Source organism: Pogona vitticeps, chromosome 6, assembly GCF_051106095.1.
Source record: "Pogona vitticeps strain Pit_001003342236 chromosome 6, PviZW2.1, whole genome shotgun sequence".
Lineage (NCBI taxonomy): Eukaryota > Metazoa > Chordata > Lepidosauria > Squamata > Agamidae > Pogona > Pogona vitticeps.
The window spans coordinates 115,346,687-115,362,540 of record NC_135788.1 but is presented as its reverse complement, the minus strand read 5'-3'; the positions used below and the strand labels follow the sequence as shown (position 1 = coordinate 115,362,540).

At 46.8% G+C, this 15,854-nt stretch overlaps 1 protein-coding gene across 1 annotated transcript in view; it reads right to left on the bottom strand.

The window, feature by feature from the left end:
- Positions 1–14,806, bottom strand: part of NFATC4 (nuclear factor of activated T cells 4) — a 35,111-nt gene extending 20,305 nt beyond the window's left edge. Inside the window, exons 1-3 of the mRNA XM_020815898.3 lie at positions 14,771–14,806; positions 13,975–14,078; positions 4,059–5,040 (exon numbers count right to left, since the gene is read on the bottom strand). Of these exons, the coding sequence (XP_020671557.3) occupies positions 4,059–5,040; positions 13,975–14,071 (1,079 nt within the window). The 5' untranslated portion in view covers positions 14,072–14,078; positions 14,771–14,806. The remainder of the gene's footprint in view (positions 1–4,058; positions 5,041–13,974; positions 14,079–14,770) is intronic.
- Between the last annotated feature and the right edge of the window lie 1,048 nt (positions 14,807–15,854).

The following is a 15,854-nucleotide window of genomic DNA, read 5'->3' as shown; positions in this document are numbered from 1 at the left end:
CCTCCAGCGTTGGAGCACTCCCCACCTCTCAAGGTCATTGGTTCCATTGTTGTACTGCTCTAACAGTTAGGAAGTTTCTCCTGATATTCTTCTAAATCTGGCTGTTGCTAATCAGCCACATTTTGCTGCTTGTGTTGTTGCTGTTGATGATAATCATCCTCATCTTAGAACTACAGAACTGGAAGTGGCCACTCAAGTCCAGCCCCTTGTCAAGGAAGCGCAGTGGGGAATCGAACTCCCAACTTCTGCCTCGGCAGCCAGATACCTAAACCATTGAGCTACCCAGCTGTTGATGCATTGATAAAGCAGCATGCAGGCAAAACGTATTGCTAATAAAATGTCCTTGACAGCTACACAGAGCAATTCATGTATTCTTATCAAGAGACCTACTGATACAACATTTTGCGCACCTAAAACTCCCACAAAAAAGGGAAAGATTTTTTAAAAAGTGACCACAACGTACGGCAGAATTAAAGAGACCCTCTTTGTAAGAATATTTCGTATTTACGCTCGTGCCAGAGAAAAGCAGATGAGTGTTGAGCTTGGGAGGTCTAGCTACCTCCACGTTGATATGAGGAAAAAATAGGAAACATACGTTTATTGTCCGCTATCTATTCCAGAGCAGCGCTCTGTATTTTATAGTTTTTTTTTCTGTAGTAGTAGGTGTATTTTGTATTCTTTTAATAAAATATTATTAAAATTTAAAAAAAAACCAGCCTAAATTTGCTACACAACCCCCTAGCTGACTTCTGCTTGTGCAGATCTGCTCAGCCATTATGAAACAATGACCGATTAAAAGCCAGACCATGGCAAAATATGTTTGCATCCGAGGCAGAGGTGCTAATGCTCCTTCTCCCCGAAGCATAATTTAAACAAATAATTACTTACTTCCTCTTTAATGACACCCAAAATCTGTTGACTCAGGGGAGGGGGAGACTGTTTCACTTTGTCTAATGATAGAGCCAGCCCCATTTCTGTCCCTCTCTAGACAGATGTCACCATTGAGCAGTTATAAGGGGTTTATGGATTTTTCCCTTTTCCGCCATGGTGTATAATGGTGTAAAACTTCCAGTGGTGCTAATAAAATTCCCCTGGAGTACAGGTGGGGGGGGCACTTTGGTAGAGGATTTCTTACTATGAGAAAAGGTTTAACTCTCTTCTCTGCATGGCTATGAGACCTATCCCTGGAAAAAATCGCCCCTCCCTTGCTTTTCAAATGCATCCACCGATGCCTACAAAAAAAAAAAAAAGGTGTTTTGTGAAGTGGACCTTTGCCTTAAAACAGTGGTTCTTAACCTTTGTTACTCGGATGTTTTTGAACTGCAACTCCCAGAAACCCCAGCCAGCACAGTTGGTGGTGAAGGCTTCTGGGAGTTGCAGTCCAAAACTCCTGAGTAACCCAAGGTTAAGAACCAGTGCCTTAAAACAATGAAAAAGCTCTACTTTGGAATTTGGGACATTAATAACAGCGTATAAGTTGGAACGACCCACAAGAACTTGATGCACGGCCTTGGATAATATGACTGATCACCCAACGTTTGCTCTTTGTTTTTTCGCTTTCTGATTTTATAGATTTATATTCTTAATGGCTGATTAAAGAGATCACCTGTCCCTGCATTTCTGTTGTTTCCACAACCGCGCAGCCGTTTCCTGATTTTTCCTCTAACGTGGAGGAACAGTGGCGGGGCTGGGAGCGGAGGGCACGAGACAAAGCCGGCCATAGATTTTTGAATTTTAAAAAAAAATGGAGATGGGGAGGGTGGAGGCAGAAACCCTGCCCCAGACTCGAAGGTCATCACGAGGCAGATCCGCTAAGCAGGAGAAAATTCTTCATAGCCACTTGCTTACCTTAACAGGGAAGGAACCAGGACATGTTTATGCCACTTCCCTACACACACATACTCCCCCATCCTCATCCCCCACCACAGCAAACATGCAGAGCTGGGGTCTGGGATGTGTAACTGGAGACACCAGCCCTTCTGCCTGGGGCTGGCTTGACAAGTTGTTTTTATACAACAGAACCTCTGGCAGCCAGACCAAAGAGCCGTCAGCGCAGCTGGCAAATTCAGTCCGGCTGGCTTAGAAGTGGGTGGAGGAAAGGCGATCCAAGACTTCCCTCCTATAGCAGAGGATTCATTTGCCATCAGGGCTGGAGGGGGGGGGGAAGGACCGAGGGGGAATACAACCCCCACAGTCCACCAGCCTGTAGGGGGATCGTTGGATTTGTAGCCCAAAAAAGAATCTTCTCCACGTGCTCTCCCTCGCCCGAGCCAATGGGAAGGATACGTGGCAGGTAGTTTCTTTGTTGGGCAGAACTGGGCAATGCTCAGAAGTAACTGCTATTCCTCCTCATCATCATCACCTTAGAACTGTAGAGCTGGATAGGACCCTCTGAATCATTAAATCCAGTCCCTGTTAAGGAAGCAGAATGGGGAAACGAACTCCCAACCTCTGACTCAAATTTACAAAACACATTGGCTGGCATTATAGGACAGATACAAGTTTTAACCAAAAACCTAAGTATCTATTAAATATAGGCACCGTATTATGCTGTTCCTAATATTCCCATTTTTTTTGTAACTCTGATGGTGTGATTTCTGAGATTTGCAACTGCTTATAGCACTGTGTCAAATTTCTCGGTGTTGTTCCCAAAGCCCCAATGACTACAGGGCCCACTGAAGTGTGTTTCATCCCCAAGCGAGATGTTTCAGTTACTAGATCTCTGTACTTTTGTTCGTTTTTCCAATTCTTTATTTTCGATTTTTGGCATCCCCTGGAACTACTACGGCTGCTGCTGCTACAACAAGTAGTAGTAGTAGGAGGAGCAAAAAGAGTTCCTTCTGCTTCCAATAAAAAAGACACAACAGTTAACAGTGTAATTTAATTTAAGGAGGTGTCATGTCAGAGGAACATGGTGACGCTGCGGGTTAAACCACAGAAGCCTCTGTTCTGCAAGGTCAGAAGACCAGCAGTCATAAGATTGAATCCACACAATGGAGTGAGCTCCGTTTCCTGTCTCAGCTCCTGCCAACCTAGCAGTTCAAAAGCATGCAAAAATGGAAGTAGATATATAGGTACCACCTTGGTAGGAAGGTAACGGCATTCCGTGTCTAGTCACGCTGGCCACCTGGCCACGGAAACTGTCTTTGGACAAACGCTGGCTCTACGGCTTGGAAACGGGGATGAACACCGCGCCCTAGAGTTGGACACGACTGGACTAAATGTCAAGGAGAACCTTTACTGGTTGTTGTGGGTTTTTCGGGCTTCTTGGCCGTGTTCTGAAGGTGGTTTTTCCTAACGTTTCGCCAGTCTCTGTGGCCGGCATCTTCAGAGGACAGCAAGAGCACAGTTTGCTGTCCTCTGAAGATGCCGGCCACAGAGACTGGCAAAACATTAGGAAAAACCACCTTCAGAACACGGCCAAGAAGCCCGAAAAACCCACAACAACCATTAGATCCCGGCCGTGAAAGCCTTCGTGGAATACAGAGAACCTTTACCTTTACCTAATGTCACTTCTCTTGCAGCTACCTCATTCCGTGGTAAAAACTGCATATTTTGGGGGTAAACTAAGGAGAAATTAGATCCCAGAAATGTGATCAGTCTTTAGAATTAGGTGAAAAAGATGAGTGTTCCTGGAATGCTCAAGACTCGGAAATCAACAACACATCAGCGTGACTTTCTCTGTTTCTGCCTGCAAGGCTGCTGTTGCATTGGAGTTTATGTCCGAGTAAACACATAGAGAATCAAGCTTTGCTTTATACGCTTGGTGGGAAAGTCTACCAAAAGGTAATAATTATACCTAGGCCTGCTCACCTCGCTATGATCCTATCCTCAACCTTGGTGGGTCCTGAGACCCTTCTAAAACGGGAACTGGGACCTCAGGCTGAAAAAGGGCTACTGGAGATAAACATCAGAAGACGGATATTCCCATCATGCCCTGGTTGAGCATCCTCCCAAGAGTGGTTGACCATTCTTTCAAGAGAGAAACTTTCTGAATCCCAAAAAACACATTCTTAACAAGAAATGGAAGCCTTTCTCCCCTCTTTAGCAGGTATTACCTGAATACAGGGCTGTGTCCTCCGATACGAGCTTTGGACCACGCCAAGGGAGAGGGAACGGCGAGGTAATCCATCCCTTCTTTACGTCCCAGACCAAGCCCAAATCCTCCCATTGGGCCACCGTTCCCGTCTTCTCCGTTGCAGCCGTTTTCCTCCTTCCTGGTCAAGGCGACTGTCTGCTCCGTCGAAGTCTTCCTGGCTTTCTGGGGAATGCTCTCCATCAGCCGGGCTCCGGTACAGTTGAAGGGGACCACATCGCCTCCCACCTCCCCAGAGTCCCCCAGAACTTCCTCTCCTAGGCTCCCTCTCCGGGACAAACATGGGGAAGCTGAAGAGTGTGTCTCAGAGCTGGAGTAACGGCGTTTGCCACAGGGAGACGCTGGACGAGGGCCGAGAAGCATCCATCCATCCTCGGCTCCCCGGCTCGGGGAATAGCCGTAAGCGGGCCATGACTCATCGGCAGATGACCACGGTTTCGGGGAGCCCCGTGGAGAGCCCAAGGGGGAACTAAGAGCAAAGCGGGCGGCCGCCTCATTCAACTCGTGCTCGACGTCGTCCCCGGTGGGGGCCTCGTCGTCCGAAAAAAAGCTCCAGGGAGAGACGCTGCCACTGCTGGCCGGACTTGGGGTGAAGAAGCCCGAAGCTGGGGCTGCCTCCCGGTAGCCCCCAAAAGCCTCCAGCAGGAGGTAGTCCCGAGGAGAGGAGTCCCAGTCGTCTTCCTCGATCCGATGGCTCGGGGAAATGGTGGTGATCTGGATGCTGGGGCATTCCAGCACCCGGGAGCCTCCGAGGCGGACCCGCCGGGCCGGCTGGCTCTCAAAGGTGTCACCGTCCAAGTCGGCAGGCCGGGGAGGGGGCGAATGCATGCCGGCACGGCCCCCACTGAGATGGTGCGGGCAAGGGATGCCCAGAGGAGAGGCATAAGGAGGCGGGTCCCCCAGGGTAAGGGAACAATAGGCCGGGAGATGGTCCGCATCCAGGTCTGTAAAGGAAGACACAAAGGTGGAATGAGAAATTCTGGTGACCCATCCATGATGGTGCTAAGATCCTCAGGGGAGGCCTTTCTCTCCATCACAGGTGTGCTTGGTGGGGACACGGTAGAGGGCCTTCTCTGTCACTGCTCCCAGACTCTGGAACTCCCTCCCACTAGAGGCCAGGCTGTCCCTATCTCTGCTGTCCTTCCATAAGCAGGCATAGATCTTTCTTTTGCAATCCAGGATGGGCAACAATGCAGCTCTCAGAAATGGCTGGGTTGCCCCTCCTAGTCAGAACCACCATGGTTGAGGAACATTGGGGGCTATGGCTAAAAACCATCTGGAAGGCCCCCATCCTTGGTTGACCCTTGCGTAATCCACTTCAAAGGAGAACAGCAGTTTTAGCTCTCTCTCTCTCTCTCTCTGGGTGGCACTGTTGCAGATTGTCGAGTTTCTAGTTAAATTCCTCTAGCTGCACAGCAGAAGTGTCGGGGTTTCGAGAGCAGAACAGCTTCAAATTGGCCCAGAGATCAACCCTTTTTTTCCTCACTAACTGGCACTTACAATCTCAATAAATCACTCTGAGACACTGAGTTGGAGAAAGGATTAAATGTTTCATTTACTTACAGTTGGCTAGATAAAACAGCAAAGTGACAGAACATAGCTGTCTCCTTTCAACAACAGACTCACTGCTTCCAATATGGGGAAGGGGGGACAGAGTAAAGAGTCTCTCTTGGAATTCAGAAGCAGGGAAGAAACTGGTGCTGAAGAGACTGTCACCCTAGCCACATACAAGGCTGCGAAATCTCCAACAGATACATCGGTGAACAAACGGGTCAAATCTTGTTAAATGTTCCCGGAATATGCTTGAAAAATCGAACTGCTGCCTCCTTAGCACAACTGCCCCTTAAAAGCCGACTTTTGCTTTTCAACTGTGGCTTTTCTTTCTTTAGGCTTTCCTCCCTCCCTCCCTCCCTCGCGGTTCTGCAACATGGAAGCTGCTCCAAATATAACAGCCATCAAGAAGAATGCTCCAGTAAATCATTCAGGTGCTGCAGAAACCCTAAGCGACAGTTGTCCAAACTTCAAAACAATCCACTTCCTCAACAGCTCATTTAAATGTTTTATTATCAGTATCTGAATTATTATTTAATAAGCACTGCATTGTTACGCTTCCAGGGAACTCATTTTCCAGTGACGTCAATGGACACTGAGAATGATGCTTGCAATGTGTGATGGGAAATAGTTGAGCTTGATAGGAATGATGGGAAAGGAGTCTCATTATGCCAGTTGAGGACAATGGGAGTCGTCATATATCACATCTGGAGGGTGTCGGGGTGGAAAGATTGACTTAAAGGAAATTTGTCACCAAAAAAAAGAGCTCTTTTCTGAGGTACTACAAAGAAATATATGATTCCACAGGAGAAGTTGATGCTTTAACAATACATTTAGTTAACACCAAGGTTAATCCTACTTTAACTAGGGCTGGGTTGGGAGTTGGCTAGCCCTACCATGAGGTGGAATGGTAACAAAACCTGGGTACACAGTTTTAAAGTTGTTGTCATTTTAATTACCATATTTTTCCACGTATAAGACTATACTTTTCTCTAAAATCTTTAGATTAAAAATTGAGGGTCGTCTTATACACGGAAGTAAGCTGAGGAGAGAACAAAACCAAGTGGAGGGGGAAGCAGGGATCAAAGCGATCCTGCAGCAGTTTGATCCCTTTCCTCCTACACTTGTTCAGCCCCACTTAGGTTTCTTAATTTTGGATTAGAAAAGTGGGGGCACTTTCATGGCCACGGAGGGACTTTCTGCCTCAAGTAGAAAAAAACCTGTATTGGACTTTGGAATGATGATGTTTTTGTTGCTGTTTAGTCCTTTAGTCGTGTCCGACTCTCGGGCAGCAGCAGATTTTAGGCTGAAAAAGGCAGAATGTCTTGCTGGACCCATGAGTGGGTTTCCGGAAGAGATAAGATATGTGATTGTAACTCAAACACAACACTTAGTTTTAGTGGGGCTTCAGAATGAATAAACCGCCCCACATTCCCATGGCCATGGTTATCCATTTGTGCCCATGCCCGGAAAGGCTTGATCTGGCCACAGTGACACATGCCCTAGTTACATCTCGGCTGGATTGTTGTCATGCACTCTATGCATGCCTATTTAAGACACACACACACACCCCAAGGTCCCTGTTGCCACCACCACTGGTGGATGTGTCACTACTGTTGACTGTGTACAAGCGGCCATTGATGTGTTGCATCAATTGAACTGGTGTGGCATGCACAGGCCTGTGTGTGTGTGTATGAGAGTGTGTGTGTACTTTGGGATTTTTTATTTTTATTTATTTATTATTGTTGCTGTTATTGTTGCTGTAGTTGTTGTTATTGTTATTTTGCGGAGGGCAGAGAAAGATGGGAAATCAGCCAAGCCAGAAGACAGGATGAAGAGTGGAGATAGTGAGCCAACAAAGAAAATAGGTCACTTTTTTTCCTAATTTTTATTCCCCCTCTCCACCTCTGGAAGCCCTGAGAAACCAGCCATGGCCTACAGCTGCCAACCGAGTTTGTGGCTAAGACAAAATTTTAACCCAAAGTAACTTGGTTTACAGCCTAGTTTGAAGCTGTTACGCAAAACAGAAAGGGGGGAAAAAACCCAGCTCCTGCTCATAGCTTGGAATCTGTTGCTGGAATCTAGAGGGGTCAAAAAGTCCATAATTTGTTTTTTGGGACCTGTGGGTTGGTTTTTGTTTTGGTTGGATTTTAGAAGCATCTTCATGTACTACTACTTCTTTCCAGATGTGATGGGCGACAATGTCTATCATTCCCATCCTGGAAGGGGGTAATCTGAGTTGCCCTCCAACACCAGGTGGGAGAAGCACGCTAAGATCATAAAAGAACATCAGAAGGAAGGAAGAGAAGAAACTGATGGATAGCTCAGTGGTTTAGGACTCTGGTTATGGAGCCAGAGGTTGGGAGTTTGATTCCCGAATGTGCCTCCTTGACAGGGGCTGGCTTTAATGATCCAAAGGGTCTCTTCCAGCTCAGCAGTTCTAAGATTATTATTTTTTAATAGTAATAATCTTAGAAATGCTGAGCTGGAAGAGACCCTATGGATCATTGAATCAAATCATGCGTCTAACTTTGGGGACATCAGCTTCTTGGCAAAACCCACTGCATCCGGACCAGGTCAGCTGAGTTAGGGATAGTTTGGAGCAAATTTTGTCATTCTAGCGGCACGTAAATCTTTTGAATTACTACAACAGCGATGATTTTGTCCAGTCCATGCTTATTTGGAAATAGGAGGAGGCCAAAACCATATAAAACCCCCATGAACTCAGAAAAAATAACCTTTTTGGTCAACAACGCTAGAATGGTCACACACATCCCATTTGAAACTTCGTTCCTGCCACCTAAGACTGGAGTAATACTCAGAAGTCAATCCATCTAGCGAAGCAAAACCTCCAGATTTAGAGGAAGTCTAGCTCTGGAAGTTGCCAAGTCAGCCAGAGGTATTGCATAGGGAGAAGTCCTAGAAAGGTCTATGTTTTAGGTTTGAAACCCAAACATCACCAGTTAAAAGTAGCGTGACGGAGACCCTATAGATGCTACCACCCAGAGTAGACAAAACTGGAGTAGATGCACAAATAAGAAGCTTTCTCTTTACAGTGGTGCCTTGCTTAACGAGCGCAACGTATAACGACGAAATCGCATAGCGATGCGGTTTCCGTGATCGCTAATGCTATCGCTTACCGATGGCCCCAATGGGCGAAACCCGCATAGCGAAGGTCGGTAAGCGTTTCGCTTACCGACCTTCGCTTTGCGCCCCGCGGATCAGCTGTTCGGTGGGTCCAAAATGACCACCGGAACAGCCAAAATGGCCGCGTGCAGCGTTTTCGCGCCCTCCCCTCGCTTACCGAGGGCGCGAAAATGGCTGCCGGCTATGGGAAGACTTCGCTAAACGGTGAGTTTTTAGCCGATTTGGAACAATGGCTTTTTACTTTCCGTTTAACGAAGTTTTCACATAGGGAAGGTTAATCTGGAACGGATTAACCTCGCTATGCGAGGCACCACTGTATACCAAATGAATCATCACTATCATCATCTTAGAACTGCAGTGGGGAATCCAACTTCCAACCTCAGGCTCCACAGTTGGATACTTAATCCATTTAATCCATCCAGGAGGTCAAGTTTTGCCATAATTTGACAGGGAGGCCAAAATCCTGTTGTGCCGTTACCTAAAAGATGTGATTTTCACCAGCAGGTTAAGGGAAAGGTTCCCCTTGACATTTAGTCCAGTCGGGTCTGACTCTAGGGCGCAGTACTCATCCCTGTCTCCAAGCTGTAGAGCCAGCGTTTGTCCGAAGACAGTTTCCGTGGTCACGTGGCCAGCGCGACTAGACACAGAATGCCGTGACCTTCCCACCGAGGTGGTCCCTATTTATCTACTCACATTTTTACATGCTTTTGAACAGGTAGGCTGGCAGGAGCTGGGACAAGCAACGGGAGCTCACTCCCTCACGTGGATTCGATCTTACGACAGCTGGTCTTCTGACCTTGCAGTACAGAGGCTACCACAGTTTAATCCTCAGCACCACCACATCCCTCTCACCAACAAATTGTCATTAAATTAAGAGCTCTCCATAGACACTATCTGTTGCATACTGAATTATGCGACTCAGTGTGCAACAGGAAATGCCTGTAGAGATTTCTGAATTTAACAGCAATTGTCTGCTTCAGGTTGTCTTTTAACTGCACAACCGGATTTCAGCCAAATGTTTGGAAGCAACATTTCACATGCAAAGGTCGCTGCCTGAAAAGAGTTTAGCCCTTTGGAAACATGGGTTGAAGGACGTTGCTTTTCAAAATACCTTCAAAAATGCCATTGCCTGCAACGAGTTTTTCTCTGTGTTCAATACGGCATAATAAAGTTTCCAGAACAAGTAATTTCAAAAGCATATGTGGTGTTGTAACTAAAGTGTCAGACTGGTTAAAAAAACCCATTTGGCCATGAAGCAACCCATGGGTCACCTTGAGACGGTTGGTCACAGTCTATCAGCCTGCTCTACCTCACAGGACTGTTGTGAGAAGAAAGGAGGTAGGGAAGGAGAGTTAGGTGTGCCATCCTGGGCTCATTGAAGGGAAAGCAGGATATCAACAGAATGAATAGATAACGATTAAGTAATGTAGCAAGCAGGCACACAGTTACTTTTCTGGTGTCAAGATCAACCTTTTAAAAGTCAATTTCTAAAAGATATTCTTAGAAGTATCTTAATAGGGTTGTTTCATAGTTTATTCTATAATTAATCCTCAATGTTGCTGTTAAAAACAGTCCAAGAAAGCCAGCAGGAAGAGTAAAAACACACTGAGTTACTTTTTTAAAAATTGCAACAGATAACAATGCATCACTTTCCAGCCGCTGTGATGAGTAATAAGAATTACTTTTAGAAAATAACTCTCTATTTCATAAGTGACTAAATGTAACTCTCCTTTTCAGAGGAAATATAATTTTGAATGTCCAGTGCTAAGGAACCAAGACAACAAGCCGGCCTCTTGCATTCATGCCCTGTTTGCGAGCCTTTTCTAGAGGAACTGGGCTGATTCGTGTTGGGAACAGGATGCTGGGAGTGATGGGTTTTCGTGCCTCCTTCTTGCTCTTTCTTTTAGGCCCACCTACCTCACAAGGTTGTGAGGGAGATGGATTGTAGATCCAATCAAGCCCTGAACGATCTCTAGAGGCAGAAATTTGAAACTGAGGTTGTCCCACTTTGGGGACATCCTGAGAAGGCAGGATTCTCTGGAAAAGACCATAATGTTGGGAAAGCTGGAAAGCAGCAAGAGAAGAGGAAGACCAAATACAAGATGGATGGACTCCCTAAAGGAAAGCCGAAGGCCTCCATTTAGAAGAGCTAAGCAGGGCCATTGAGGAGAAGACATTTTTGGAGAGTGCTCATTCATAGATAGGGTGGCCATAAGTCAGAGGCAACTCGACAGCGCATAACCACAACATCCAGGAAGCAATCAAAAATATATTTCTTTTGCTCAACAGCAGCTAGCCATGTGCCGTCCAGCAGCCGCGCCCAAAAGGCCTGCAACGCCCATCATCCCCAACCATCAGCCGTGCTGATCAAGCCCAATGGGCACCGGAGTCCTACACGTGCCGGGCTGTGTAACACTGCTCGGTAAAGAAAGCGTGGGGCGGTCCCCGTCTCGCCAGAGGGGTTTGCTCTCCCACTTCTTAGCTGGATGAGGAAGGATAGAGAGAAGAAAGCCAAAATTGTGGGCCTCCCCCTCTTCCCTCACCTTTCAGAGGAAAACTTTTCTGAAAAGTTTGGCACAGGAAAGGGGCCTTCGCAAAACGTCCCCTGAACCCGGCCCAAAATCTTTTCGAGGCCTCCACCCTGTTTTGTGGGCCAGAGAGACAAACCCAGGATTCGGGGAAGGACAAAAAAAAGGGGGGGAAGGAAAGGGATGGAGTGGCGGGAGATGGGGGGGGAGAGAGAGACTGTCAGGGAGGGGCCACCATCTGAACCCAATTAAAGGGCCATTTCCCAAAGCCCCAGGCTCCACTGGCAGGGACCCCCGTTGCCGAGGAAACGGGGCCCGGGCCAAAAGACGAAAAGGAAAATTGCACCGTTGCAGGGATTTTTAGTTAGAACAGCATGCCAGAGCCGTCCAGGCCGGGCCTCGTGCATGCTGCCACCCCCTCCCCATTTTTGCTGCCATTTCTCTCTTACCCCCACCCAAAAAAAAGACTTTGGGGGGGAGGCCTTGGACTCAGGCCAGTCTGGAAGGGCTTGGATTTCAGTGGGATCCTGAGGCCCTCCTTCAGTCCCCATCTGGATTTCATTTGAACCAGACACTGCCTCTGCTCAGCGACAGTTTGACCTTTCAGTAGGGTTTTTTAAAGTAATAATAATAATAATAATAATAATAATAATAATAATAATAATAATAATAATAATAATAATAATAATAATAATAATAATAATAATAATAATAAAAATAATAAAAATAATAAAAATAATAAAAATAATACACCCGTTTCCTACCACCGCCTCTGGGGCAGTCTTGGGTAGGGGGGTATCCAGCTTCCTCACAGGCAGGGCCCTTCAATCAAGGAGATGTGTGGTGGTTTGGGGGGGGTCACAATTTTGCTTTGAGTTGGAACCCCTTCCCTTCCTGCTCCCCATCTCGCTCCCCCCCCCCAAAATCTCATAAAGGCTACAGGAGCAAGAAATATGTTCTCACAACTGATGCCAAGAGGGAGATGAAGGATGATGGCAATGAGGCAGCGCGGAGGGTTGAGCTACAAACATGATCTGGAGAGGGGGAAAAAAAAGCAAAACCCACAAAAAGTGGGAATTGTTCCCTCTCTCCCCCCCCTTCTCATTTTTCAAATATGCATGTGGAAATCCATGTCACACAACCCACATTTTTTCCATTTTGGATCTCAAAGCCTGGATTTCCAAATGTGATATTTTGAGTTTTCGAGTGCTTTCCTTCCCCTTTCCCTGACGTGACCACTTCAAGCATCCGAGAGACAGGGTTTTGGCCGAGGAACTCGCACGTTCCCATAAATTTGTCAAAGGTGCCACAAGGCTGTCTCGTGTCTGCTGCTGCTGCGGCAAAAGCAACCAACACAATGGCAAACACACACACACACACACACATACATCTCTCCCTTCTCCAAGTTCTTCTGGAACAAATGTTTATTTGGAAGGGAGGGAGAGAGAGATGCGGGGATGTTTGGCTTTGAAACAGAGAGGAAGAAAAAGGAGGGAACGCTCAGAATAGAAGCCCACACAAGACCATTTCCAGATTTTTGTGTTTTGTGCTCTGGAAAAAAAAAATTAAAAAGCAAAACAGAACAACTCTAAATCCTGATCTGACGAAATTTGTGATGTGGGTGCTGCTATCTCAGATCATAACACTGGCCGTGGCATGGAGATGTTTCATAGTGGCAAGTGCCTAAAGAGTGCTATTTACGCTTAAATCGGGCGGTGTGTAATCATAATCTGATACAACCACACATGAACTAACCATGACGCAGTCATGAACATGTAATAACCTGCCAGCGCACTGGCCTAAACTGATCATATAAATCTTATTTGAATTTTCTTCTGCAATTGGCATCAGTTTTGCCAGGATATGCCCCATGCCAGTTATGTTTCTGTCTCCCACTCAGTATTTTTTTTTAACTATTTCTGTGTACACTTTCCAGACTAGGCAACAAAGACAGCCGAGGAAGGAAGGCTCTCCCCTTCTCCAGCAAATAAAAAACTGCTTTACGACAACCCGGACAACCTTTAAACCATAAGACACACCTCAGCTGAAGCTAAGAGATCATGGGTCATTGCAGAGCGACCAGGGAGTTTATTATGACTAAACAACAATTTGAACTTGGCACTTCCAACTTCCTAGCTTCCACTCCTGATTCCTGAAAAAAAAAGTCAACCAGCTCATTCATCTCTCCCAGGGAACTCAACTTTTGACATAGAGCCCTGTGTGATCCGAAAGCAGTCAAAGACAATTGTTTCCATTAAACCTATACAGTACCATGAAACTCAAGCCTGGTCCTTTCTCATAGGCAGCCTGGGAGAAAAAACACCCACATTTTAAGATGATTGCAAATATTAATTACCCATTGACGTCAAGTTTCAAACTTTCGACCACTCAGGTTCTGGGAGACAGGCATAAACTCTGGAAGAGGATGGGCATGTTCCTACCAGCACTGTCCTCCTAAAAACATATCTTAAAGGTGGGGGGGGGGGGGCTTCCAGGTAAATCGGACACACACACACACACACACACATCACTCAAAAATAGTCTAATTTTTAAAGTCCAATCGTCCTCAATGTACTGGATCACAGTCCTTCCCCCCCTATAAATAAGCCAGGTGCCCCCCCAAAAATACCCAGCCAGCTCCCCATCTCTCACCTTCCAGAGGAACCCCCATCACCGAAGGTTCTTTCTCCTCTTCTCCAAAAATCAGCTTGAATTCTAAGTCTTCATCATCACAATTTGCTGCACCCATTTTTTCCCTTTTTTCCAGGAGAAGGGATAGAGAACAGAGATTAACAGGGAGATTCCCTCCCTCCTCCTCCTCCACCCACCCTCCCAAAAAAGTCACAGAATTGGGGGATCAGGTGGAGGGAAGAAGAAGAAAAAAAAAAACCTTCCCCTTCCTTGAATTCAGCACCACTTTTTTCTATGCCGTCTCCCTTTCCCCCCCACTTTTCCTGTAATATTTAAATAAACGGTGCAAAGGAGCGAGTGGGGGGGAGGAAGTTTGCAGAACTTTTCCCAAACAAACTTTTCCCTCTCCTTCGACGGCCCCCCTCCCATTCCCTTCGTCCCTCCTGATTGGTCCTTTAAATGCAAAAAAAACCCCTCAAAGCATGCCCCCATATGTCAGATTCAGCCACGCCCACCCAGGGGACGAGGGAGGGGAAAAGAAAGGAGGCTCTTCTAAAGTCGCCCTCTCCCCCCCCCGCACGCCCTTATCCAGAAGGAGGAAAAAGAAGGGTCCTCCCCTTTCCCCCCCTTCTTCTCCTTCCAGATGGAACAGCCCTACCTGGAGCCCCTTTGGGAAGTAAGCAGAAGAGCCCCGCCTCCCTCGGACGGCTCATTTCAAAAAAAAAAGGGGGGAGACACACCCGGGCCAGCCAGCGCTGAAAGGCAGACGGACGGGTTTTCTTTGGAGCCGGTTGCGTTACGATTAACGTGATTATACCTTAGAGTGAAACCAGTCCATGCAGCATTGCGTGCCTCTCTCTCTCTCTCTCTAACCTAATGCAACGGGGGGGGGGGGGGGAGAGCTTGAGTGGAGTTAACCCTTCCCTCTCCATAGGCACAGGTAAAAAAAGCAAAACTCAAAGTCGTGGTTTCCTTGAGCGAGTCGATCCCTCTCGCACGTGGTCTTCCTCTTTTCCTACGACCTTTTTCTTTTTCTTTTCTTAGCCTGATGATACTGTCTCATGAGGCTTGTCTTTTGCATGTTGTGCCCCAGCTAGGACCACCTCCATTTTATCATATATTTTTTTGGCTCCTAGAAAGAAAGTCAGGCATGACTTGATCGAGGACCCGCTTGCTTGCCTGGGACCTACCTAGATTAAATTCAAGACTCAACTCTCCCTAGAAGCCAAAATAATGCAACTGAGGTTGTGCTGTTTTTGGACACATCCTGATCATGGTATCCGCAAAGGGCTGTATTTCGGATAAACGGGTCTCTCTCTTTTTTTCCCCCCTCTTGTCTTAATTTCTTCCCTGTCTAGCTTTCATATCAGGAATAAAGGTGGATGATGGTCATGGAGTTAGTGTGGGATTTTCACACATACTCCTCCAAGCCTTAGGGTGAAGCAAGAGAGCCTCTTCTAAGCCGGCTGGCTGGTGTGTGTGAGTGGGTAAGAGATAGGAATTGTAGTTCCAGCTGCATGCATGTGCCAAGGATGCTGGGTGTTGTAGTCCTGCCCCTCAGGAGCACCCTCCCCCCCTTCCTCTTTGTTTTTTATTCTTTAGAAACCCAGAAGCCAGGTTTTCTGGCTTGACTTGGAAAGACAGGGTCGTGAGGCAGGGAACCTAGCAGCCGACCCTGGAAAAGTTACTTTTCCTGGGGTCGGATTCCACAACCAGCATCGACTGTAGGCATCAGAGAGCAATGTTCCAAAGCAGTAACTTCTCCTGAGCTCCATTTTAGAAGCCTCACTTTATTGAGTCGGTTTTTATCTTCCCAGCCTTAGAGGGACCGTGCGGTGGGGCAGGGAGCAGGAATCTGGTTATTTCCGTCCTTTTGCTATGTTAGCTTCACAGGAATCCTG